Source organism: Balaenoptera musculus, chromosome 2, assembly GCF_009873245.2.
Source record: "Balaenoptera musculus isolate JJ_BM4_2016_0621 chromosome 2, mBalMus1.pri.v3, whole genome shotgun sequence".
Classification (NCBI taxonomy): domain Eukaryota; kingdom Metazoa; phylum Chordata; class Mammalia; order Artiodactyla; family Balaenopteridae; genus Balaenoptera; species Balaenoptera musculus.
In genome coordinates this window covers 1,137,325-1,164,246 of record NC_045786.1, presented here as the reverse complement: position 1 = coordinate 1,164,246, position 26,922 = coordinate 1,137,325, and the positions used below count along the sequence as shown (strand labels likewise).

Below are 26,922 nucleotides of genomic sequence, written 5' to 3'. Positions count from 1 at the left end.
ACTTGAGTTCATCCAAGACTCTTGTGTTAGCAGGAATACCACCTCCTACACCTCCTCACAACAATCACATAAAGTGTAATTACTGCCCCCATTGTGTGGGTAACCGAACTGAGTATCCAAAGAGCCTAAGTAATGTGCCCAAGTTCACACGTCTAGTGGAAACAGAGGAGTATAGGAACCCAGGCTGCGAGACCCCCAAGTGCTCTTGGCTGCTACCTTGGATGAGTTCAACCTCATCACACCACGTAGCTTTTGTATGTTTAAAGTTATCTGGGCTAAGAGACACAGAAGAGGAACAATTAGAGGCTCTAAGGAAAAAAAGCTGTCCTGGCCCCAAAAAGGCTAGTTCCAGACTCACGATACTAGATGCCACTGCTTTCAAGCTTTTAGTCTATAATCAAGCCATATTGAAACCAGATTTACAAGCTCTTCAGGGGAGAGCTTTGTGATTTTCTAAAGCAGACATGTTTGGTATTTTAGGAGGGAGGTCAAACCCCCTATGGTGCAGTGTTTTTAATAAAATCAGTTCAGCAGAAATTAGAGACACACCAGTCAATTTCTAGGAAGCCTCTGAGACATTCAAAATAAGGGAGGAAAAATCAGGTAAAAGATGTAACCACGGACAGATCGATTTTTTCAAAAGGGGCAGAATGTTTAAGGGGTGTACATACAGAAACATCATGGCAAATTTGGTCCCATTTGCCTCTGGTTTGGGCAAATTTCCACTTAGAAAGGGAAAATTACTTTTGGGGGGAGTTCTATGTCAATATTAAACAAGGACCGTTCCCGGTAAGGCCAGCCGTGTCCTGACACCTCAGAGTAATGGCAAACATCTCTATGAGGGAAAGACAAACAAATCCATCACCATCCTTACATCACCGAATCAGCTAGGTCATTATTTCATGAAGGGTCCTTTATCTCTGCTCTTGGCAACCTCTACACTCTCGTAGGGAACCAAAAGTAGACACTATATTTAGTTCTTAGAAAAATCAAAGTGGAGAAACCTGCAATATTTTCGTCAGAAGTCCAAGTTATGTGCAGATCCGACTTTAAGACTGGTGGCAAGAACATGTACAAATACTAAATAAGGAGATAGCAAAGGGAGAGGGTTTGTTATTATGGAAAGAGACAGGCCCCGCCTATTACGTGGCTACAACTTGAGGACACCCTGAACACAGAGCCACCGTCCCATCAACAGGGAGGTGTAAACAGCCTCCTTTCCGGAAGAACGAACAGGAAGCAGCTCAGCCCAAACAGAACCACGTGGAGACACTTTGTATCCACCTGCCACTAAACTTCCGTGATCTTAGCACCAGCCCAGACACAGGCCTTCCTGGAGGATGGAATTCACTGATTTCAAAGTGTTTCCAAGAGTATAAATTTCAATCCTTCACTGTTCTTTTTATTTCCTAATGAACTCCTGAGTTCCTAGTTAACTGGTATTTGGAAGAAATGGGGTTTATAAAGAATAAGAGCAGGCCAAGCCAGGGAAGAGGCCACTTCAGAATCATGGGACTTGCACGACGCGCTCCCTGACATGAGAATGCAGACGGGGCAAGAAGTCTTTCAACCTTCAGGCTACAAAATTACTGTAATTTGATCTAAAGCTTGGAAGAGGCGGTGAGGGTGGAAATTTCACCCACTGGCCATTTTGATCCATTCTCTTCTCTTAGGTTTGGAAAGTTAGGCCCCAAAATTCTTTGGCTCCCTCAAAAATTGACACACATAAAACTTAATACCTTTTATAAATTGTAAGTCATGCGTGCAAGAATTGTCAATCTCAAAAAGCACAATACGAATGCCATTTATTAAAACGCATATTTATTCCATAGCCTAATTTGTTTGGGGCTGTGGTCCATTAGTTACTAAATAACCTAGGTATTCATTTTTAGACTAGTCATTTCAACTCAGATTCTTCCATCAACTGGGCGACTGCACCTGTCTTCTTAAGGGACCCAAATTATACTGATCATAAAATATCCCAGAAAAAAATGCAAAAAATCCTTTAACATTCGTGAAAGAAAACCCCACATGTACTCAAATATGCAGGCTATATGTTAATTTTTAAGCAAAAGTTTCAAATATACAAAAGAATTGAGAAAAGAACCTACAAATTATTCTCACATTTAAGATAACAAAGACCCATCTGGGGGGAAAAAGTAAACAAATGTGGCATGGGTTTAAATTCAGGCTGGGCTATATTGCCGAAGTCCTCCAGGAGTGGAAACACTGTTACAGAGTGTGTTAGTGGCTAAAATCAAGTCTATTTGATTATATTAATAAAAGAATCATTTGGGGAGGAAACTGCTATTTAAATCTCGATATATATAACGTTCACTCTTGAAAATCTTTCTGAAGATTAAGAAGTAAAAAAAAATAATAACACTGTGTGGAAGGAAGGCTTAAAAACTAGGAACATGGTACAATCATGTTTGGCTAATTTGGGGTCCAAAATATTTAATTAGGTTTGAGACAGAATAAACTGATGAATTAAGAAGTAAAAGTAGACAGTGACTAACTTTACCAAAAAAAAAAGTTTCATTTAGTAAGCTTTTTTCCTTTTTTGATTGGAGGTAGACACATTTAAAAACATATTCCAGAGCACGTAGATCAAGTTGATAAATACCACTCTTTGCTAAGGCAACTTCAGAAATTGATCAGTGATATCTGACCTGGTATAAGTAAGTTTCTGATTTCTATTAGATGAAAGTTAAAAACCAGCATTATCTTAATAAAAAATTGTGGGTAAGACACTGACACACGTGCCATGTTAAGAACAAACGAGATCTTGGTCTTGTTTAAAAAAAATAAAAATAAAAAAGTTAAGCCAAAATCTATAGTTGAGATCCTACTCTGGGCAATGATAGGTCTTCATTTGTAATAATTAACATGTAGTTCCTTACCTTTCCCGCTTAGTTTTTAATTTATAGCAAGACACCGCTAAATTTCAGACAAAAAAAATATATATATATATATATATTTTTTTTTACTCTCTATGATAAATCAAGATGTAGGAGCTTACATAGAGCACACTTTCTTTTATTTAAGTACTCGATTCCAGCTCCCTCTGGATGCAAATAACCCTGGTAACAGTGTACAGAGTCTTCTCTTTGCTTTTTATACTTTTAAAGCAAATAATACATTTTGTCTGTATTTAAGTCTGTGCAAATAATCCTTCAGAAGAAATATCCAAGATTCTGTTTGCAGAGGTCATTCTATCTCTCGAAGGTCATGACGCGAGTTTGTTTCTCTTCAGATAAAGTGCTCCCGTCCAGCAGAACTCAAAGGGTCCCAGAAGTCGAGTTCCGTGAGACCCCGTCATACGAACTCCAGCTTCCCGTGCCCACTGTACATGCCCCAGTGCACAAGCGACAGGATCCGGTCATGGCTGAGATCAGCCTGTCTCATCTTGTCGCAGGTCAGACAGCAGTTCTCGTGGCCGGTCATGGGCACCATGCGCTCCAAGTCCAGCTTTGCCACCTGCCCCGTTTTGGAGCGGTGTCCGTGAAGGCTGTAGTGCAGACGGGACAGCATCTGCTGCCGCTGGTCCTGCAGCCTCCTGCTCTCGCTCTGAAGCATCCTCAAGGCCAGCATAACCAGCAACACCAGGATGAGCCCCCCAGCGATGGGAACGGCGATCACCGCCGCCCGGAACCACAGCTCTTTGGAGGACGTCAGCTCCTGCACTTTGGTCATGAGGTTTCTGCTCCCGTCGTGCTGGTGCCTGTTCCCTTGTCCTAAAGGGACACAAGCAAAATGATCAAGCCCTCCTGGAGATATTCGCGAGTTTTCAACGGGGCACCCCATTAAAGAGAAGCTTACAATTCGATCAACACTTAAAACAGGAATGCCGCCGGTGTGGCAGAGAAGCTTCCAAAAACATTTGTTTGCGAACTGTCATTACTGATTAGTAATGGTCTCTTAGTGGCTTCAAAATGTTGGAAAAACAGGCAAAACCTATTATGCAGACAGACATCTAACGCTCACGCAGACACGAAAGCTACCCAGTAGAGATGCCCCTCTGCACCCAGCCATGCTTCTCCCTCTGCTATCCCTAATTACATTAACAACAAAATCAGCAGCAGGCAGGCAAAGTCATGGCTGTCACAAGCCTAGAGACCAGGCGAGGGTTCGGTCAGAGGGCTTCTCCCTACCTGAGGCCTCCCCCTTGGGAGGGGCGAGGACGTCCTGCAGCCCCCTGTAATTGCACATGTCCTCGTGGCAGCACTCCAGCGTGGGCGCAGTGCTGCCAGAGTGGTTGTGGACCTGTCTGGCTTGGCAGACGTCTGCTGTGCTCGCGAGAGAGTCCAGGCAGCCATGCGTGAGAGGGGAATTTGTGTTCTGAGGATCAAGAAGTCTGGAGAAGCAGGCGCTCAGCTCAGATTTACACATATAACCAGTAGCCACGCAGTGGGCCGCGTCGCAGTAGCACCTGATTTCACCTGAAAACAAGGGGAGACTGCGTCAAACTGCTTCAGAGACCAGATGAGGCGTCCGCTCAAGCAACTGCTAAACCGGCAACCTCGAAGACACTCACTTTAGAGAACATTCAGCTGAGGGCTTCGAAGGGCAGTCCACGTGGACGGGGAAAGCCCTTTGTGCAAGCCGGTGCTTGAATCCCAAGCCAGGGAAATATCATCTTAGAAATGTATTAATCCACGTAGCAGAGAAAAGTTCAATTTAGGATGTAAGTTAGCAAATAATGAAAAATAACACTTTTGTTTCTGAAGCAAAATAATCATCACCATAATTTCTCCTACCGTAAGGTAAATTACATTATTTACTCATTTAATCCTACGTGACCGTACAACATGAAATGCTAGGCTTTTAGATTCTGTCAGTTAAGTATTTGATCGCAGCTGCTGAATTGGTTACTACCTCAAAGGGCTGCACCGAGATGTAAGAGCTTTAGCTAACACCTCATAAAGCTACTAACTAGAAACACAGCAATCTAGAAGTTGCTCTGGTCAGGGGGTCTGAAAACTATGAAACTGGGTAGCTATTTGCAACCTCTCTAGAAAAGGCAAACTTTGCCTATAAAGATCTACGCATGCAGGGGAGCTTTTAGTCAGTATATTGTAAAACAGGAACTAGGCAGTTTACAATTAGTGGTTTGCTTGCCAAAGTCAATTTCTTTCAGCCCAAATGGAAAGGCATAAAACTGAGAGCAGGGAGGAGGGGGTAAAACTGCAAGGCTCACTACCCCCCCTACCCCACCCCCACCCCAGACTCCCCAGTTTTATGTGTAATTCAACATGGGATCTACAAGGGGAAACATTGAAACTGAAAAGCCTCTGCTGGTTGAATGAAAAATCCTTAAGGAAACCTCAAATTTTTCTACAGGAAGTGATTAAAAGTTTCCTTTATAAAACTTAGTTTGTGAGTTGCAAGTCACAGCGCAAGAGCTGAGGCTTCCACGTCAACTTCTCGTTGAACTAATCTGGCTCTGGGAGCGCTCGCTCACACGCTATCTGACCCGGTGGACCGCGGCCACTGTCACCTGCCACGGCCGAAGCTGCTGTGAACTGAACCCGGGTACACACCTCTCCCCAGCTTCCTCATCTGAAGTTCCGCCTGGCTACAGAAACCGCCGCCCTGAAATTGAACGCCAACACCAACACGGGGCACTACCGCTTTACAAACCTCTTCCCAGCCTCGCCTTTCTTCCTCCCTCCTCCCGTGAATGCCTGAGTAAGAGGTCTCATTTAACTATCTGTCCAAATTCCAGGCCACCGGACCGAACGCTCAGCTTTCAGCAGCGTCTGCTAATGCTTCAGGTCTAAAAAACCAGCCAACTAAACACAGATCTTTGGCAACCTGAGTGCCACCACGCAAAGCCGGAGCTCTTGCTCCTGTCCTGTCTTGCTGCTTTCCTGGTCTGGGCCCAGGTCCCTTCTCCAGTAAGTAGGACCTTCCAGTCAGAAGCCTGCTTTGCAGAAGTTCTTTTACTCCTCTTTCCAAGCTTGCTCGCTCTTTCGCATAAAGCTCACCGGTCTTAAGTGGTGATGACTGCAGATCCCTAAGTCTGACAATTTCCACATACAGATTGAAAGTAGACATAAAACAGATTAAAAGTCAGTTTTGATCCCAGTCACTTCAGACCTCGTGCAGAAAAAAAGAAAGCTGAATACAGCAGAATGCTGCTTCAATGTTTACGAGAGCCTATTTGAAAGACTATATTTTCAGTGACCTAAAACAGTCTAATAAAATTTTGACAGGTAACTAGGAAAGCTCTAACAACTTTTTTTTTTTAATTGGAGCCACATTTGAGCAAGTTGAATGGACTTTTGTGTTACTGTATTAAAACTCTATTTCTGCCGTTTCATAAAGTTTCTTCCTGTGGCACGTGGAAGGCCAGGAGGGGACTGGTATTTTGAAAGAGGGAACAATGCTCTTCTGTCTGCCCCCCTTTCTAGTTACTGTATGCGGTGATTAAACAAAAATGTCTGCTTCAGTCCGGACGGCTACAGAAGAGACTGCGGGCTTCTTCCAAAGCTTTTGAAGTCCGCAGCAGTCAGAAACCTCTGATCCCCTAATTATATCATTATCAGGCACATAGTTTCGGTATCTGCGACTTATGTCAGCCGCAGTCCGGCCCCGTTCGGCCGGCCTTTGATAGGGCCAGGAAGCTCCCCTCTGCACGCCGCGAGGGCTGTTATTTACGGCTGATTACAGCCTTCCTCGCAAAGTAAATAAATACTGTAGCACATCATCCTCGCTGGCCTGGCTTATCCTTCAACCTCATGCCTGCTACATGGCAATTAGAGGAAAGGGGGCGTGGGATGCGGGGTGGAAAAAGCTAAAAATGCTTCCTATTTTCTAAAAAAGTATCTGTTCGCAGAGTAAACACCAGGGAGAGTTCCTGGCGAGGGAGGCTCGGGGACCTTGAAACCCAGAGGCAGTTGTTTGGGTTATTTTGACCAAAACGGCGAAAACCTGCAGGAAAAAAAAGAAACTGACCGCTGCTTTTTTTTTTTTTTTTGAGTAGCGTTTATAAAATATGAGGTGAGTGGGAAACACGACCGCTGACAGAGCCCGCACCTCCCAGCCCCTGAGAAGCAACACAGCCCACACTCCTGCACACACACACGCCCCTCGGACGGCACACACGCCCGCGGGCTCACAAGCACCCTCGCTCGGAGACACACACACACACACACACACAGTCACGGACAGAAACACTGCAATACCGACACGCACTCGCAGCAGAGACAGACACACTCAAATACAGAGCCGCGCAGACCACCGAGACACACACTCACGACGGAGACGCGCACACGCGGGCACAGAGCGACGGGGGCGGGGTCCGCCGTCCCTCCCGGCCGCCTCCGCCCCACACTCGGGCCCCGCTCCCCGGCTGCAGCGCTCGGAAGTTCACGACGGGCCGACCTGCACAAACACTCTGACAACCACTCGCCCGCAGGCTGTCACTCCACCTCCGCGCGTCGGGCCCGGGACACCCGGGGGCGGCCGCGAAGCCACCGCCGCGACTTCTAAGGACGGGCAACTTGTCGCGACCTGCGGGCCCCGCGCGGGAGGCCACCTCCCCCGCCGCTAACAAAGCCCTGGCGGCGGGCGCCCCGGGACCCCGCGCGCCTCCCCGGGGAGCGCGCGCCCCGCCGGCTGGCCGGCGGGCACCCACCTTTGGTGAGCAGCACGGCCATGGCGCAGAGTTCGAGCTGCAGCCAGATGAAGATGTAGCTGGAGTGGCGATCCATGGACGCCCCCCACGGCCGCGGCGCCCCCGCCGGCTCCCGGAGCCGCGGCGCAGCTGCAGCCTACGGCTCCCGGCGCGCGCAGGGCATGGGTGCTGCCCGGGGCGCGGGGCCGGGCCGCGGCCGGAGCATGGAGCGCGGCTGGAGGGCGCGCGAGGCAGGGTCCGACTCCGCAGGGCGCGCTCCTCCGCTCCGCCCGCTCGGCGCGGCGATCGGGGTGGGCGCCCGGCTTCGCTCCCCGCTTTCGGCCGGCCACTCGGCGAAGGCGCGAGCGCCGGAGCGCGCAGACACCGCCCGCCGCGAGCTGCCGCCTACCCCCGCCCGGATCAGGCCGGCTCCTCGCCGTAAATAGCGCCCCGCGCTGGGAGCCGGCCGGCGCCGCCCCGCCCCGCCCCGCCCCGGCCCCGCCCCGGCCGCGCCGGCGCCGTCCGATTGGCCGCCGGGCTCCAGCCGCTCCTCCCGCAGCCGGGGGGCGGGGCCGGGCGCGGGCGGAGGGCGCTGCCCCGCGGCTCCGAGTGGCGCCGGCGTCTGGTCTGCGGAGGGCGCCGGCCGTCTCCCGCGCTCCCCCTCGCGGAGGCCGCGCGCCCGTGACCTTCGGGAGCGGCGGGTTGAGCCGGGCCTCAGGCCCTGCCTCGGGCCCCCTCCTCCGTGACCCTCACCGCCCTGCCTCGGGCCGGCGTGCGCCAGTACGTGGCTTCCTTTTCGTTCCCTGAAACTCGCGAGGGACCCGCGTGGCCGCCTTCGGACCCCTCCCGCCGCGCGGCGCGCCTCGGGAGCCCGGGGGAGCGGGGGCGGCCCCCGGCGTGGGCCCCGCGGGCCGGCGCGCGCCCGGGGAGGGCGTCCGGGCGGCGGGGCGGGAAGGGGGCGCGTTCAGCCCTCCCCCCGCCCGCTCCGCGCGTCCGCCCCGCCGAGTGATCAATAAGGCCCAGACAGACAGGCTGTTGATGAGCGGGAGCCGCCGAGTTCTCCCGGGTAGACGGGCCGAGTAGCCGGCCACAGACACTTAACGAAAATTAGCAAATCCAAAAGCGCCCGGCGCCAGCGAGACGACACTGGCCGAGACTGACACTCAATTAACCACCCCCCGAACAGTCGCAGGCAAACACACCGGCTGACCCTGATCAGTACCAGCCCCGCGGGGAGCGCCCTTCTGAGATGCTAATTCACTTACTAGGACTTGGGGGGCTGCCCGCCACTAAGTGCCCAAAGGCGGTCCTGGGAGGGTTGCTGTTGTTTTTCTATTTTTGTGGAGAGGAAATTCAGTTTAAAACTCTTATCTGAGGAAAGCTCTTTTCTCCCCTCCCCCCCAAACCTGGGGTTAACAAAAGTCAACCATTTGCAAAATTTCCTTTTAGCATCAGCCAACTTTTTGCGACCTGATAAAATGCCAAGGGGTGGGGCGAGGGGGAAAGGCGCATTTAATGCTAAGGCAGGAGGAGCAGTCAAACCCTTGAGGACTCAAGAGTGCAGAAATTAAGACTAAGAAAAGAAATATATATATCTATAGATATTTTTTGTATACATATATTTTTGTGTGTGTATATAGATACACACACATACATATATATGTCTCGACTGAAAATCAAAGCCAACCTTGTAAATGAATGTTGTTGAAAGTCCACAGAGCTGCAGGATGTAGTTAATGAAATTGCCTTTGAAAAATAACGTGTATATGCAGAAAAAATAAAATAATTTCATAAACTGCTGTTCTGCCCATTACCTCACTGGATCAAAATTGCATCTAAAAGGAGAGGAGCGCCAGCCCAGCAGAAGTTTTAAAAGGCAGTTAAACTGGTTAGGGCACCAGGTAAGCAGCAGCGGGCGTTTCTTAAGTGGGGGGCTGCCCAGCAGGTCCTGAGGGGCGGTTTGGTTGGTACTTCCTGACATGTGAGTATTTGACAAGTTAACAGCTCTAAGGGGTTTATGCAGACAATACTTGTCTTGTAATGACACACTCTCTTTTAACTCTAGAGAGTCCATTATTAGCCAACAGGAAACTTTTCGAGCATATTCATTCAACTATTTTGAAGCACCCACTGTAGGCCAGGCTCACAGCTTGCGGGGTCCAAAAGATGCCAGAACCTAAATAGTAAATCACAAACAAGGGATGATAGAGATCATGTGCACAGCTATGATGCATAAAGACAGCAGAGATAACTAGCCCAGGAAGGGAAACAAGTCCAGAAGGTCTGCTGGAAGCAGTGACATCCGCCATGACGCATAAAGAATGAAAGAATTGGGAGGGGACCATTACAAGCACAGAGGACCACAGGAACTTAGGCGTGAAATTCGTTGATCGCACGGGGGCATATGGGTGGTAAGTAGGAGGTGGGTACTTGGGTCTACAAGCAATTCTTTGTTGCTGGATCATAGACGTGAAGCAAGGAGTGGGCAGAGGTGTACCAGAAAATAACCACATCTACCTGTGATGCAGATAAAAATGCCTGTTTCACGGAAGAGGGTCTGGGGCACGCGTTGATGAAAGTCGTATTGTAGTAAACACTGTGAATGCCTTCCCAGCCCCCTTCAGAGAACGTCCCCTTTCGTCCCCTAGGCACGTCCCCTAGGGCACTGTGCCCCTCTGGCCATTACTAGTCACATGACCCCAGTTGGACCAATTAGGTTCTCTGTTCGGGGTCTTTAGACTGAGGTGCTCTCAGGTGGTCAATCTCTAGAGGTCACTTCACGAGAGACAGACAAATTCAGAGTCCCCCTGTCTGCAAAGCAAGAAAAAAAGGACAGAGATGTGCAGGGTGGCAAAGATGTAAGTCCAAATGGATTCCCGGTCCTTGGCTTAACTTCCGGTCCTTAAGTTCAGGGTTAACTCGGGCTCCTCGATAAGGTCCTCTTGTTACTTAAGGTTCTTTTACTTTCAACCCAAAGGGGTCATACTCTGATACTTAACATTTTACTGAATTAACATCAGTTGTTATTCCAGGATGTGCACTTTTTTTGTTCCAAATACAATTCAGAATAAGAACACCGTGATCAGACAGTGATTCCGCCTCTCTTGTTTTCATTATTCGTTTAATGGGCAGGTTTTTTAAATGGCTAAAAATTCATTTTAAGAGAAATAAGTCTGCACTTTATCTAAGGGTTTTGGAGCAGACATGGACTTTTCAACTAAGTGAACAAGAGTGTTTGAATCAATATGGAAAATCAAAATTGGTTTAGGGATAATATGTCAACTATGAGGCCATATCAATAGTTGAAAGAATAAGCAACCATTTTAATTCAATTTAAGGCTCAAGGAAAATTGCTTCTGTACAGAATTTTACTTGTGTTTTGTATGTAATTTGGTTATTACTTTCCCACAGGTAGGTTGATAAGTAGAGGGGAAAATAGTACAATATAGTGGGATTTTTTTTTTTTAATCAACAAATGAAATCAATGACCAAATTCTTTTTATTCTTATGAAGGAAATTGTGAAAATATAAGCTGGGAACCAGCTATCTATACCCAAGAACAGAAAGCTGATTTTAGACCTAAAACCCGAAATAATTAAACATTATAATAGTTTTATTTTATTACCTTTAAACAGTGTTCTAGATATGATGTATATGAACATATATATACTATATAATCACAACATGCCACTATGATGTATTTTCATGGTTGTCCTATACACAGAAAAACTCTAAATTTTATTTTTCTTATAAATAGGGAAAAAAAATACTTCAAGGGTTTTTATGTCCCAAGTCATTTTGTTAACAAAGTTGTAAATACTCTAGCAATCTCTGCTTACCCAAATAATGCCATTGTTCCCCAAAATTATATGTGATACCCCATTTCAGCAATTCCTCTCTCCACGATACAGATGAAAAATAACTCGGTACATTTTGTTCAGAAGCAGTTGTGTTCAAGTTCCCGGCTAGCATACAAACTATTGCAGTCTAGAGATAGAATCTAACATTTCTCCCTGTTATACAAATCTTCTACCAACCAACGATACACAGAGGTTAGATAACACTTTGAATTCCCAGGAGCAGTTTTGTTTTTTGTTTTTGTTTTTTTTAAAGTCATTTGTTCTCAGAAGTTAGGAGTGCAGAGCTAAAATTTACTTTCTTTGGAATATGGTCAAAGGTGAGAGATTAGCCCAGCCCAAAGGAATGAGTGTCTAGTGAAGTTTTTTCTCTTCTTTTTTCCTCCAAAATGGAAAAGGAGATAAAGGACAGAGTGCAGAGTCCAGGACATAGTGTGATAGGACCTAGAAAACAAGGGAAAGACTGAAGCCCACATTCCCAAATGCCCATCCTCCTACAGACTAGCAAAAATGCTATTGAGTTTTACAAATACCACAGAGTATCTGTTGTGTTGAGAATTTTTAAAGCAACTAAGTTTAGAATACAGTAAGAAACGGATTAAAAGAACATCATGAACTTAACAATGGACATTATTTATAATCAAATAGTATCAAATATATTCTGTGTGATCCTTGATATAGCCTTTGTTCTATTGACTTATATTAATGTAATCTCCAATTAAGCTAGTAGAACTTTTAGAAATGATTCAATAATTTCTGCTAGTTTTGCCTACCTGGTGTCAAATAACAAGGTTGATTCCTTTTGTTCTTTTAACTAAAATGGTAAATTAATCTTTTAAAGCAGAGAAATTATCTTAAATTCCTGCTTAAAGGAACATCCTTGACCCAGAACGCTGTTCAGATTCAAGCAACGAATAGTATTTGGCGTTCTATCTCCTTAGCTGGCAACACTTGTCTTTTTTGGGATTTTTTTTTTTAATGTTCATGTACAAACCATTAAAATTAAAAGCTTTGATATTTCCATTTGACAGTCAAATATTTAGACTCTTGCTTGACGTTGGCTGAAACCTTGCATCCTGGCCCACCGCCCAAAACCGGCCTGTGTTTCCACTGCTCTACCTTTCTCCAGGCTTCCCTGGGGGTGGGGGGGGTCTATGTTCCAAGACCTTCAGTGAATGCCCGAGACCTCAGATAGCACTGAACCCAGTATAGACTATGGGTTTTCTTCCTATTCATACATACCTACAAAAAGGTTTAATGTATAATTTAGGCACAGTAAGAGAATACCGGAATTGCCAGCAGCACTCTTCTTGCCCTTTGGGGCCTTTATTAAGTAAACTAAGGGTCACCTGAACACAAGCACTGCGGCCGCGACAGCCCGTCTGATAACTGAGAGGGCTACTAAGTAACTAAGGGATAGGACACAGGGAACAAGAGGATGATTCACATCCCGGGCGGGACGGCGCTGGACACCACGAGATTTCATCACACTGCTCAGAATGGCATGCAATGTAAAACTTATGAATTGTTTATTTCTGGAATTTTCCATTTAATATTTTTGGACAATTCATCAGGTAACTGAAACCTCAGATATCAGAATTGCAGAAAAGGGGGGACTGCTGTAATGACTTCTCCTCAATCCATTCTATTCTAACACTGCATCTTCCAAACTGAAATCTCATTAACAGAACAGAATGAGGTCTTTTGCAGTGGAACTTTGAAATTACTGATATTTGCCATCATGTTTCTATCCCTGCCACTGTTTTTATTTCGCAACAGTGTCTGAGGCAATAATTAGCTATACAGTATTTGTTTTGCCATTTACAAAGTATCAAGATGCACATTAAATTTGATGTATGTGTCCAACCCATGAAATGAAATGCCGTCCAAATGAGCATATCTTCTAATATTTAATGCATTTCAGTGAAATGTTTCCTGCCAGCAGAAGTCATGAAGAGAGCTGCAGGGCTGCACTGAGATCATCACTGAACAATCCTTGTTTTTATCCTTGATATTAAGAGAAGAACTTACAGTGCATTTCCCCCCATATTCGATAATCTTCCTTTGTTCCATTTGGTCACCTAACACATAAGCTCCTATTCTGCTGTGCATTTGTTTAAACACGAGTAACCCTTCAGTGGCCCATTCATAGTTTGGTGTCACTTACCTATATTTTTAGCCTATCATTTCAAAGATATCATTTAAAAATATGCACATTTATAGCTCAGTCAAGCTTGTTTAATTAAAAGAATGAGAGACCCACTTGAGATGACTTAATTTAGGAGGGGTTTCTTGGGAGGATACAATAGGCTTATTGTAAGGATACAGCCAGTTGGTAATTTACAAGCATTACTTATCTTCCCGCGAAGCCAGTATCCCTGAAACCAGAAACTAGAACACTTGGGTCTCATTTTCCCAGGGTTCTCTTTGCTTCTCACCTCTCTACCAAACAGCTGGCATCCTTTCCCTACTTCTAGTTTTTGCTCTTCATAACTTCTGCTTGCTTTTATACAATCATAAGCCCCCGTTACACAGGTTGCTGTTCAGCTTAGGGAGAGATCATCTCAAAATGCTCAGTTTATGGTCCGATCAGCTAGGGCAGGGTCCTGGCTGATATAAAACACGACTGCTGCCCGTCATCAAGGTCGTGGACCAGGAAGACCAGAAGATGTGGGCAGGGCAGCACCATAAGGCATTTATATATATATATATGGCATATATATGATACACACATAAAACAAGGTTATCATTTAACTCGCCTTTTTATTTTTTATCTCTATTTATTTTTTGTTATTGTTAGAATTAGGCTTGAAAAAAAGATTCACACATTGTAATTGATTGATATGTCCTTATAACTCTTTACATTTATCAGTTCCACCTCCCCTCTGTCTTTTCTTTTTTCTTTGCTGGTTACTTATGGAAACAATCAGATCATTTGTCCTATAGGGTTTTCTGTGGTCTAAAATTTGCTGATTGCATCTCCATGGTGTCACTTAACACGTTCCCCCTTCCTGCTATTATTTCCTGTGAATTGGTTGTTAGATCAAAAGTCTCCATCAGATTCAGACTCAGTTGGTAAGACTACCTCCCAGATGATGATTGTACCTCTCTCAGAAGTTCATTCTGTCTCTTTGCCTCTATTTGTGTGATGTGAAGTTATAGATAATCATTGCCTACATCCATTATTTCAGTGGGGAATGCAAAACTGTGATATTCTATTATTTTATGTTCATTTATTGGCTGGAACACTTCTATAAAGAGAAACTTTCCCCTCATCATTAACTCGCCTTTTGAATAAGAAAAGTATTAGTGAGTGGAATTAAGATCATTCCTTCAAAGTATTAATTTAGTGTGAGTTTATCACTTGAGTGTTTGCTGTCATCAGGATTTTAGTTCCCTGACCAGGGGCTGAACCCGGGCCCCAGCAGTGAAAGCGCTGAGTCCTAACCACTGGACCACCAGGGAATTCCCTCATCAAAAATAAACTTAAGGGACTTCCCTGGCGGTCCATTGGTTAAGACTCTGCCCTGCCACTGCAGGGGGCATGGGTTCGATCCCTTGTCAGGGAACAAAGATCCCGCATGCTGCACGGCACGGCCAAAAGAAAAAAGAACAGAGACTCAGTGCCCCTGTGGCTACTGTCAAGTGGTCTAACACACCTGTAATTGAAATTCCAGGAGAGGGGCTCAGAGAAAATATCTAAAGAAATGAAAGTTGAAAAATGTCCAAATTTTAAAAATAAAAGTAAAGAATAAAAAACTTAATGTAACCAAATGAAGGTGGCCCGTCTTACGTGGACTAAAGACTCAGAACATTTCCAGAATCCAGGACTGAAAAACCACTTTGAACTTGGATTATTTTTAATAGACAACCATCTTGAATATCCTGTCTTTTCAGTTGACTGCGGCAACTAAAAGAGCTTTTTTATCAGTTTCCTGAGCGAGATGGGTATTTGGGGTAAATAATCGTCTGGCTTTCCCCACATATGCACTTTGGATGCCGGAGGCCAAGGTGCCTGCCAGTCTGTAAGTAACACGTGAGCCAAACCCATCAGCTTTACAACCAAAAAGCCAAAGTAGTCACTTGCTTCCTTAGAGTTCCACCCGCTCTGCCCTACCCCATGCCACTTAGCTGTTGCTCATAAAATCACAGGAGTATGAAGACAGCTCTCTAAAGAAGCAGCATTGTTTTCTTCGTTACTAAGCTTTCCTTTTCTACCTGGCTCCTCAAGGAGTTTACAAACCCTGAAAGACCAGAAAACCCATCTATCACTCCTTTGTTCCCTTTGATGCCTTTCACAGTATGGTCCTGAATACATCGTGGTTTTTTTTTTGTTTTTTTTTTTTTAATTAATAGCTACTTTATTTATTTATGGCTGTGTTGGGTCTTCGTTTCTGCGCGAGGGCTTTCTCTAGTTGCGGCAAGTGGGGGCCACTCTTCATCGCGGTGCGCGGGCCTCTCACTGTCGTGGCCTCTCTTGTTGCGGAGCACAGGCTCCAGACGCGCAGGCTCAGTAGTTGTGGCTCACGGGCCCAGTTGTTCTGCGGCATGTGGGATCTTCCCGGACCAGGGCTCGGACCCGTGTCCCCTGCATTAGCAGGCAGATTCTCAACCACTGTGCCACCAGGGAAGCCCTACATCTTATTTTTAAGAAGTAGATGCCAATGAGTGCATTTCCAGTGGAAAGGCTGTAACTTTGTAGATGAGGAAACATCACTAACCAGGAGACTGAAGACCTGAACTTGTACCTAGGCTCCATCATTCAGTGTGTGATCACGGGAGATGAATTGTCCCCTTTGTGCCTCACCTCCCCCTTCTCGTGAGGGACAGCAGTGGTGCGTGGCCTAGCTGCCTCTGATATTCCTGCAAGAAGAACATGAGACCATCTCATGAAGTTTTAAGTGTGAAACCCTATAGAAATGTTACATGATTTTCCTTAAAATCAAAGGCTTTATTCAAACCCATTTTTTAATCATCTGGATACACTGATGATTGCTTCAGGGCTTTCCAGCTGGTTTTAGGATTTTCTTCTCCCTGGAGCTGAGGATCGGAGGTACAAGCGATGCCACGGCCAAGCCAGGCTGGCAGGGTGATGTCCCTCTAAACACAGCAAGACTCTTGCCAACAAAGTTTACCTCCCAAGAATGTAGGTAGTCCAAGAATCAGCCGAGACAAATTGGTGGGCTAACTTATCATTACACAAGAAATATAGCTGCTCCCAGGAGCCATAATTCATGCCTCTGGTCTTCTGGGAAAGACAAGAAGAATCTTCCACCTTAGCATAGGACTCCTTTGGATTATCCATCTCCAGTTCCACAGCATTTTTCAAAAAAGCCCGATGCTGCTTATGCACTGTCAGAAGGAAGCATTTCCCAATAAAACCCTGACTGATTACGGATGTACGTGCCACGAACGACTCATGAGCCATGCTCTTCTTTATGGAGGATCAATAAGATTACTGAAGAGCCTCCTGCCCTCAAAACGCTTTCAACCCTGCCATCCTTCTTTTAGGTGACTGTCTAACAAATGTTTGGAGAAACTGGGGGGGGGGGGGACGACTGACATGCTGACGTTACTTTTTCCCTAATCCTTCAAGCCATCCCCGGAAGCCCTGCAACTTTTCTGGAAATAGGTGAGTTCAGGCCCTTGATAGATGCAGATAATGCAGAGAAAAGAACCTATGTTTTCATATTTTTGTCTCGAGGTGTAATCAAAGCCCTTTCAGGTCTAAAATCTTTTCATTTCCATCATGCAGCCAAGAGTCCAGCAAGACAAGGGAGATAAGGGGGCGGGGGGCGGGGGATGGGTGGTTAGCCGCGGAGGCGGCGAGGGGCATCTTCCATCTTGACAGGTCCAGGAAGGTTCGGGAGCGTTAACCCCAGGCTCTGCACGGTTGTACTGGTTCCCGGTTTACTGGAAGCAGAGGAGTACCTGGAGATATCAGTGTGAGCAGAAAATAAATGCTAATGCAGGTTTTTCTGAGTTTCCGTTGCAAATAGAAAAAAGTAGCAGCAGAATCGCCGTGTGGGCCAGTCGGTGGGATGCTAGCGTCTGTTCTAGGGAGGCCTCGGGCCGCAGAGGGTCGGACAGGAAAAGATGGAGGAGGGGAGGGCGCGTGGGCCCCGGGGAGAGAGCGGGAGGCGGGCCAGAGGGGAGGGAGCGAGATCCCTGGGGGCAGCGAACGCGGAGAGCCCCGCATCCTCATCGAAGGTACCGGCGCCGAGGCCGCAAGCAGCTCCGCCGCTTCGCGTGGCTCTGCAGGGACCCGGCGCACCGCACCAGCGCCGGTCCTCCCGCGCCGGGCCCTCGCGGCCTCGAGGTCAGGGCCCCTGCGCCCCCGCTGCCCGCTCACCTGCCCGCTTACCTGCCGGCTCCTCCCAGCTGTTCTCTGCCGCCCCGCCCCTCCCCGCCGCCTCCTCCCGGACTTTTCCCAAAGTAAACAAGGGGCAGACTCTCCTGGTCTGGACAGATCCCCCCAGGCTAGAGTCTGCAGGGATTGGCGATGAGACCCTTGTGCCATCGCGCCCCATCAGGCTGGAGTTCTCAGTCCTACCCGCACCAAAACCTCCTTCCCTTTCCCCTTTAACGCAGGGAACAGACGTGGGTCTTCAGAACAAGCCCGGTGAAGCGGGGGAGTGAGGAGGGTGGTGGATGGGATGGGAAAGGGCTTTATTGTTGTCTAACTCTTGGTCAAAATGGGATCCGGGGATCATTTAATTATTGCAAGCAGTCGAGGGTGATGGAATAGACGTTCCTGACTGGCACCCTGCGGCTGTAGAGACGAGGCCAGGGGAGTTTACACGTGTGTTTGGAAAAAACACTGTTTTATATAAATATATTTATAAAGTATATATATTTTCCTGATTGCAAAAGCTATGCATCATTGAAGAAAACTTGGAAAACACAGAAAAGAAGTGTGAAACTTCTGTGGCCAGGGCAGGTGGCGGGGCACTGTCCCTGGTCCAGGTCCCTCAGGAGCTCCCAACACAGAGAAGAGGAGGGAGGTGTTCCCTGCCCCTGGGGCTCTGCGTAGGGCTCCGGCCAGCAGCGTGTGGTTTTGGCCAAACATGGACAACCCTCCCCAGGTCTGTTTTGTCATGCGTCAGGTATGACCAGTAGAATGATCTCTAAGATCATTTCCAGATTCTGTGGAAGAGCCTCAAAAGTGAAATCAGGGTTCAAAACAGCGAGGGCCACCTTTTTTATCAAGTCAAATAAAGTGGAATTACTACTTTTCAAGAAATGCTTTATGAAGGCCTCCAAAAAGCAGCCATCTGACCCTATCTATCATTTAGAAGTTCTGTCCCTTAAAAACAGATGCAGATCATAGCACAGGTATTTGACAAGGCAACTTGGTGCCAGTGCCAGTTTAAAAAAGTCCACCACCAAATTATGACTGTCCTACTGGAAACTGCACTGATCAGACCATTGTAGAACGTGAGCTTAATGCAGACGGAGCACCTTAAAAGGTCTTTGAGAAGTGATCAAGTTGGTAAAGGCACTCAGTGCCATGCTTAACAATAAATGTGAAGGGAAAACTTTCAATGATAAAAAAGGAGACTTGCTTGTATAACTGCAGAGGGCACACCAAGGACCAGTGGGCGCCAGCACTAAGCTGTCAGGAGCACGTAAAAGTAAGGAAGACCTTGCTAGCATGATTGCTCTCGGGAGCCGGGAGGGGCCGTGGTTCCCCAGCACTAGAGGAAGTCCAGTGAAGGACGTGTGAACAAGTGGTTTGAGCAAGAGACCCTTTAAAATCTCTTTCAACACTAAGATGCTAGAGTTACAGCCACAGGTTCTGGTTATAGATGAAACGCTGTGTCATTTTCCAGAAGTAGGGAAAATGCTGGGCCCTGGAACTCATGAAGGACTAAGGACTGAAGAGTCAACTCAGACTGTGCCAAGCTGTTTCAGACAAAGGACGTCCCGCCGAGGGGATGAGTGAGGGCTGAGGTTCAGCTCCCACCCCCAGAACCACCGTGCACCCTGGGGTTTGCCCTGACTGCCTGAGAGGAGGTGCCTTTTTCTAATTCACAAAAAAAGCATAGTATGACCCAGCCCTTACTAACTTGGCAGGTCTAGTTCATCGGCAGGGAATCACAGCGTGGGCTGCAAAGGGCAGATGGACCACAGGAAGGCAGCCAATAACTGGGCTGTTGAGTCAAGTTTGGGATCCACACAAGACCAAGGAGAAAATCTCAAGACCACTTCAAACTCATAGACGTTCTCCCAAACCTGCATTGCTGTTACCGAAAACCACTTCCTTTCTCTCTGTCCTGACAGCGTCCATCTTCTTTCACTTGACAAGTGGACAGATTTAACTTTCTATGGGGATAAAGACTCAGCAGACCTTAACAAGCTTCCTCCAAAATCATCTCATATCCATAGCATAATTCGAGACACCCCCCCCCAAAAAAAAGGCAGAGGAGGGCAGAAGGAGAGATGGGGGAAGAGGAGGCAAGCTGGGGATCCCACATCCTTCTTCACGGTGGTGCTGTAGTTTATTTTCCCAGCTTTGGCTAACACGTTATTTTTTTTCCTTTCTTTTTTTTTAAATTGAAGTAGAGTTAATTTACAATGTTGTGTTAATTTCTGCTGTACAGCATAGTGATTCACTTATACATATACATACATTCTTTCTTTATATTCTTTTCCATGATGGTTTATCACAGGATACTGAATATAGTTCCCTGTGCTCTACAGTAGGACCTTGCTGTTTATCCATTCTCTATATATAATATAGTTTGCATCTGCTCATCCCAAACTCCCACTCCTTCCCTCCCCCACTCAGCCTCCCCCTTGGCAGCCACAAGTCTGTTCTCTATGTCTGTGAGTTGATTATGTTCCCTAGACAGGTTCATTTGGAACATGTTATTTTAAATTCTTGATAAGTCTGCCTTGAGGTGCTCCTGGGACCGGGCCCTGCAGAACCGGGAACAGAACTGCCAAGCCCAGGCTGTGCCCTTCCTGCTGTTGAAAGTTCTGACCTCCCAGCGTCCTCCCCGTGCGTCACGGGCCCCTGAGGCCAGAGTAGCAGCGCCGGGAACAGGGCCTCTGCCCAAAACCACCAGCTGCTCTTTTATCACATGTTTGGGTTCTTAACTGTGCATCATTCAAGTTATTTAATTGTGTTCACTCTCTAGAGCACGTAAAAAATGTTTAAAAATGAAAAAGCAAGTGGAAAACCCACCAAGGTAACCCCTTATTCCTAAGCCAACGCTGGAACGTACACAGCCATGATCAGTTTTATCTTCCAGAGAATAAAGACGCACTGCCTTTGCAGCCCAGAGCGTTCTCCTCTTGGAGGGGACACACCCTCTGGCCAGAGGGTCCGGCCTGGGCTTGGGTCTTTCTCGCCCTCTAGTGACCAGAGGGAAGCAGCACCCAGCTGGGAGGACAGCGGCTGCCCTTTGCTGTTGACACAGAAAGCGAGGTCCTTCTAGGGGAAACGGAGACTCAGTGTTTCAACGAACGTGTCTCAGTGTCAGGCGGTGACCTCAGTAAGAGGGCTGTGAGCCCTGTTCCCAGAAGCTTCCTAGGGCCTCGGACAGTAACGGATAAGCTCCTCTGGGCACGAGGCCGGGGAAGCTGGTGGCAGCAGGCACGGCACAGCTGCGACCGCCGTTCTGAACATAGCACCCTTCCCCGTGAGGGCCTGTGTCACCCGCCAGCAGGCCAGGGCGCCTCCCAAGGAGGAGGTCATATTCTGGGCCGCCCTGGTTCATTCTTTGGTTTTTTGTCTTTCTGATGGAAATGCGTTTACTGAACAGAACCCCCGAGGGGCACTGCCCTAAACCTCTGAGCCCTAAATGTGTGCGTCGTTCCTACAAATCCACAAACTCCGGCCAACTTCAACTTTCAAAAGCAAACAGAAAACCTCCAAACACATGAATTAGACAGAGATCCCCTCCTCTCCCGATTCACGCAACACCGAAGGAAGGTGACTAACCTTCCCGGGCACTGAGGGCGGAAGGTGACTGACCTTCCCGGGCACTGAGGGCGGAAGGTGACTGACCTTCCCGGGCACTGAGGGCGGCATCGCGCTGCGGACGCGGCCTGGGGCCCCACACCCCGCCCTCACGCGACCTGAGGACCTGACCCCCATTTGGGTCGAGATCAAAGCCAAGAGGCTAACAGGATAATTCAGGCTCCAACTCCACATGAGTTGCCAGTCTGGACTGATCAAATTAATCAAACAGTTCCTCTGGTACTAAGAGCTACATGAGGCCACGTCAGCCTCTTTTAAATGAAATCATGGAAATGATCACGTCTGTCTCTGGCTTCAGAGCTGAGGAAGCCGAGAAGAGGTTCACCCCCCACCCCGGGGTCACGGCAGCTGAGGCTCCCACGGAGACTCTAGGCTCAGGGAATCACGATCCGGCCCGCCTCAAAGGTAGAAGCTGTGACGGGCCACCACATTCACTGTCGGTTTCTCCTTGAGCCAGGGTATGGGTAGAAATTGTGAGCGTTTCTGAAAGTCCATGGCAACATTCTGGTGATATTGAAAGGCCAAATTACCTCTTGACAATAGGAGTAATTTGAGGGAGGGGGAAAAGGAGAAGAGAGAACTTTTGCTGCTCAGAATCGGGCTGTTTACAAGTTGATTGAACCACCGTCACACCCAGACCTCACTCACCTCCTACGAGCCTGAAGTGAGGATTTCTGGGAATGGGTTTGGGGTCGTTCTTGGATTTCAGCTTTCGTTGCAGGAACCAGCCTGCCTAGGTAGCTGTCAGTGACCGTTTTCCCTGATGCTTGATTTCATTTGCAATCTCCCTCTGCTCCGACCTTGGCCTTTTCCTGTAGAAAATGTTCCCTGACCCTGACCCTGACCTCGGCGTCATTAGGTACATAAACCAAAGCAACGAGAATCATAGCCTTCACACCAGCCAGGATGCCCACACCCACCAGAGAAGTGGTTTCCAGGGAAGGGACCCCTCAGGGCTCCTGACTGAGGTCCATACCTGATTTCCCTCTTGAGGAGGATGGTGGGAGCCCCACCAATCACTCCTGGAGATGACGTCTCTTCCAGGCCACCAGGAAGGTAGCCGTGACCTCCCCTGGGGCCCTGCCCTCGGGGGACCCAGCTTCCCACCTGACCTTGCTGCTCCGCGCGGTCCTTCCTCCTCTGAGTAGCAAGTACTTGGAACTTTGTGATCTGGATGCAAGAAAGGCAGTGGGAGAAGAGCCCTAGGCTGAGCGTCACCTTGACCCCAGCTCTGGGTTTGGATCAGCTCTCACTGAGCCCCTTGGGGTTGCAGAATCCTCAGCTACAAAATGAGCCAACCTGAAAACTGGCTTCTCGAGTCCCGTGAGGCTCTAGAATCCAGAGCCTCCCTTGTGATGCCCGCTTGTGTGGCGGAGGCTTAGTAACAGGCCGGCAAGGTGGGGTCCTTCAGGCCGAGAAAGACAGGTATCACGGGGTAGCGCTCACGCGGGGAGTCTAATTTAAAAATGATACAAATGAGCTTACTTACAAGACAGAAACAGACTCACAGAGTTTGAAAACACACGTATGGTTACCAAAGGGGAAACACGGCGGGGAGGGATGAATTAGGAGCTTGGGATGAACATACACACACCACTATGTATAACATAGATAACCAGCAAGGACCTGCTGTAGAGCCCAGGGAACTCTACTCAGTCATCTGTGATGACCTATATGAGAAAAGAATCTAAAAAAAGAGTGGATATATGTGTATGTAAAACTGAATCACTTTGCTGTACACCTGAAACTAACACAACATTGTAAATCAACTAGACTCCAATAAAATTTAAAAAAAAAAAAGTGGGGCCCTTGTTCTTGGTTTCTGCAAAGGCTCTAAGACCTAGTTCACGGTTCTCAAACGTGAGCAAGTGTCGGAATCATCTGGAGGGCTTGTTAAAACAGACTGATGGGGGACTCCCCTGGTGGCGCAGTAGTTAAGAATCCGCCTGCCAATGCAGGGGACATGGGTTCGAGCCCTGGTCCGGGAAGATCCCACATGCTGCGGAGCAACAAAGCCCGTGTGCCACAACTACTGAGCCCACACACCACAACTACTGAAGCCCACACGCCTAGAGCCCGTGCTCCACAACAAGAGAAGCCACCTTAATGAGAAGCCCGTGCACTTCAATGAAGAGTAGCCCCCGGTCGCCGCACCTAGAGAAAGCCCGCGTGCAGCAACGAAGACCCAACAAATAAATAAATTTATTTTTTTAAAAATTTTTTAAAAACCAGATTGACGGGCCCCAAGCCCAGGGCCTCTGATTCAGTAGGTCGGAAGTGGGGCCTGAGAATTTGCATTCCTAATAAGTTCCCAGGTGCTGCTGATGCACCTGATGCTGCCACACTTGGAGAACCTTCGCCCTGAGCTTCACGGGAGACACCAAGTACCACCCCCAGCCCCCCGCCCCAGAAGACGCGGTGAGAGTCGGTTGAGGGATTGTACACCTGCTCCACCAGCAAGACGGAGGCTCCTCCAGGCAGACACTGAGACCTACACCTGCCGACAGGTTCCCAGGTACCCTACGACCTGTCTCCTGGCGTTAGCCTCACGGAGAAGCATGTAGTGACAACTAATGTTTATGTAACGCTTTACGGTCTCTGAAGAGTTCTGCTTTACCTCATTTGTTCATCCTGACAATCCTATGATACAGAGAGGGGAGGTATTATTATCCCCATTTTCAGAAGAGGAAACTGCAGTTCCTAGTGGTCCCGTCTTTGACCTGCATCACAAAGCTAAAAGGCAATGGAGCAGGGACCCAGGACCCACCCAAGGCTTTAGAGTCACTTTACCAAGCCACCCTTCCAGATACCCTTCTGGGTAATTGGGGCACTGTTTCTAACCAAATAATTATTTCTTTGAGGTGCTAACTTGGTATCATCTTAACACAGGCAAAGCCATATTATTCAGAAAGCCCTTTTCTCTGGCCCAACTGTCATAACCCAGTAGAAACCTGAGCGGGAAGCCTTACTCTTGCATTAGAATGTCAGCCACTCTAGTGAAATAGTAAATTAATTTAGATCATATTTCAATCATCATTAGTATCAAATAGTTTTTCTGCGCTGCCCCATGTGCTAGAGAAGGGCTCCCCAGATAAGATTGCCAGAGGGGAAATTTGATACTTGGTTCTCAGTTTTGATTTTTAAAATCTCTTATCGCTTTCTGGATTCCTTTCTGTGTACACTTAACTTGGTTAACAGCAAGTCCTCGGAGACAGTTGGCAGACAGGCGGTATAAAGTGATGGCTGCAACTGGAGGGAATGAAGGCGCCCTCCCCTGGACACACCCTTCACCATCAATGGCGATGAACTTCGCAAGTACGTCCATCATCCCTTCGGGGAGCGCTGCCTGTGATGAATCTTTCATGCTGAAAGCTCCCGTGCGGCCATGGGGATGTGGGCCTATTTATTAGGATAAAGGAACCACACCGAAAAAACCACCCATCATCTTAAATGTTTCTACTTGAGGACAAACGGACTGCCTTACAAGGACTCGACTGTGCTTGCTGTGTTTTGAAACATTGACTCGGGATAGAGCTTTTGCAAGAGAGATTAAGAACCTTGCTCCTTCTTCCTGAGATTCTCACCCCGTCACAGGGTCCTGCATCCCTCACTAGCCGTGCGGCAAGGCTGGCTGGAGCCTAGGTTCTGACCAGTGGGATCTCCCAAGTCACACGGTACCGAGAGAGTCGAGCTTTCTGTCTTACAATCAAATCCCTGTCCAAGCAAGCCTGAGGCCCCGAGACAAGATTCTAAGCAGAGAGGGAAGGACAAATATCGTTGGCCTCCTGGCCGCCATGCAAGTTGGATAGTCTCCAAGCACCAGTTGGAAAGCGATGGGCCTGGGAGAACGGCAGTGGCTGAGCAGAGGAGGGCCAAGGCTGGGTGGGTGTGTGGCCTGGGGTGTGAACGGTGCCAGCCACAGGGAAAGGAGCCAAAAAGTTATTAAGATAAGTGTTTAGTAAAAGCTTATTAAAGAAGTTTCAGCAAAATGACTTCTAGCAAACTGGCTGAGAGCCACCCAGAGATGCCAACTGGTCTCTCCCTTGACGTCTTCCTAGCCTGGGTTTTACAAACTCAACCAACTACCTTCTCACCTAAATTTGGTAGCAGTTATGCCTCTTCTTCAACTCTTACCTTGGTTTAGGATACAAAGCACTGGCTTCTGAATTCACGGTTCAACGAGGATGCTTTTCCGCCTGTAAACCTCCCTGGCCTCACACCCCCTAAGTGTTTCTCCCCCAGGGTTTAGGGGGCAGTGGACTGGGGTGAGGAAGGCACACTTGGACCCCAAACGCCACCTGCACCCTGGCAACACCGTGACTAGGTCTGTGATTCCTCCAGTCTTTTATTTTTCTTAATAAAGATGGATTTAATGGAGCTGTTTGTTTGTCATACACTTGGTGGCAGTCTTCACGTCTTCCTAAGCCTTTATTTTTTCATCTGTAAAATGGGAATAAAATAACCATTTCTTAAGGTTACCGGGAGGAAAAATAAGACGTTACGTGCAACGCACGTAGCACAACACCCATCATGGAGGACGTGCTTCCTTGTTATCTGATTATCTGGTGAGGGCAGCCCTAGGGCTCCGAGGGTTCTGGCCAGGAGCTGTGTGCTGCACAGGTTATGTGATCTGAGAAGTGATGCCAAAGTGTTTCCTGCTTCAGTGTCTCCCTCCATTTTCTCGTTGACCAAGTGGAGGTCCCGATGATAATTCCTGCCGCCTGGGAACATCGTGGGGGTTAACTAAAATACTACGTGAGGGGCTGTCTCCTAAGCTGTATAGACTGGTTCCTAGTACTCTAAGGGGCTGATATGTGAGGAGGGACCATGTCCAGGAGAATGAGGACGAAGAAAGAAGAACCAGGAAGACACACTGAATACAGACTTTTCCCACCCTAAATCACACCCAAAGGCTACCCCAGCTGTCTTTGAAAAGTCCAGCTCCCCAGATACGGTTGTGCTGCTGCAATGAACGGGCTTGTGCCAGAGGCAAACAGTTCACCATCACTTACTCTTTAGATTGAGAGGTTCCAGACTCACTGCTCATATTCCTGGGTCAACAGCACGCAGATAACGCCAGAAGCTATGGCCTCTGGAATGCAGGGCCGTGGGGCTACAGAGCGCCTCCCTCACTCCTGCTACAGGATCGTCCATCCCTCCCCACGCCCACCCGCACTGGAGAGACGGGATGGCCAGGGCAGCGTGGACTGCAATTTCCCCTAAGGCACTTCTGTTCCACCAGCCAAGGCCCACCAAGCAAATGGCCAAGTATATGGACACTTGCTGTCCTGCCCAGACTGACCTTTGAACACATGAGAAAATGAATAACCACAAAAGAGTTAGGTTATCACAAGGTTCATTCCCTTCTAAAGTAACAAAAGTCACAACCAGTGCGTTGAAGTCTGATACCCTCTCCCCCTCCCCCTGCTACAGGGTCCTCAGTAATAACATTACGA

General features: G+C 47.8%; 1 protein-coding gene across 3 annotated transcripts; it reads right to left on the bottom strand.

The window, feature by feature from the left end:
• Nucleotides 1-1,799: 1,799 nt before the first annotated feature.
• Nucleotides 1,800-26,641, bottom strand: BAMBI (BMP and activin membrane bound inhibitor). 3 transcript variants are annotated; one of them, XM_036843344.1, is made up of 4 exons: nucleotides 7,643-8,040; nucleotides 4,538-4,639; nucleotides 4,155-4,442; nucleotides 1,802-3,737 (listed from the first exon to the last, which is right to left on the bottom strand). In XM_036843344.1, exons 3-4 carry the CDS (start codon nucleotides 4,390-4,392, stop codon nucleotides 3,319-3,321), a joined length of 657 nt encoding a protein of 218 aa, XP_036699239.1. In that variant the 5' UTR covers nucleotides 4,393-4,442; nucleotides 4,538-4,639; nucleotides 7,643-8,040; the 3' UTR covers nucleotides 1,802-3,318. The 3 variants fall into 3 exon arrangements, with proteins under 3 accessions (XP_036699240.1, XP_036699239.1, XP_036699238.1); XM_036843345.1 differs by lacking the exons at nucleotides 4,538-4,639; nucleotides 7,643-8,040 and adding an exon at nucleotides 26,479-26,641 and having other exon boundaries at nucleotides 1,800-3,737; XM_036843343.1 differs by lacking the exon at nucleotides 4,538-4,639 and having other exon boundaries at nucleotides 7,643-8,058.
• Nucleotides 26,642-26,922: the final 281 nt, after the last annotated feature.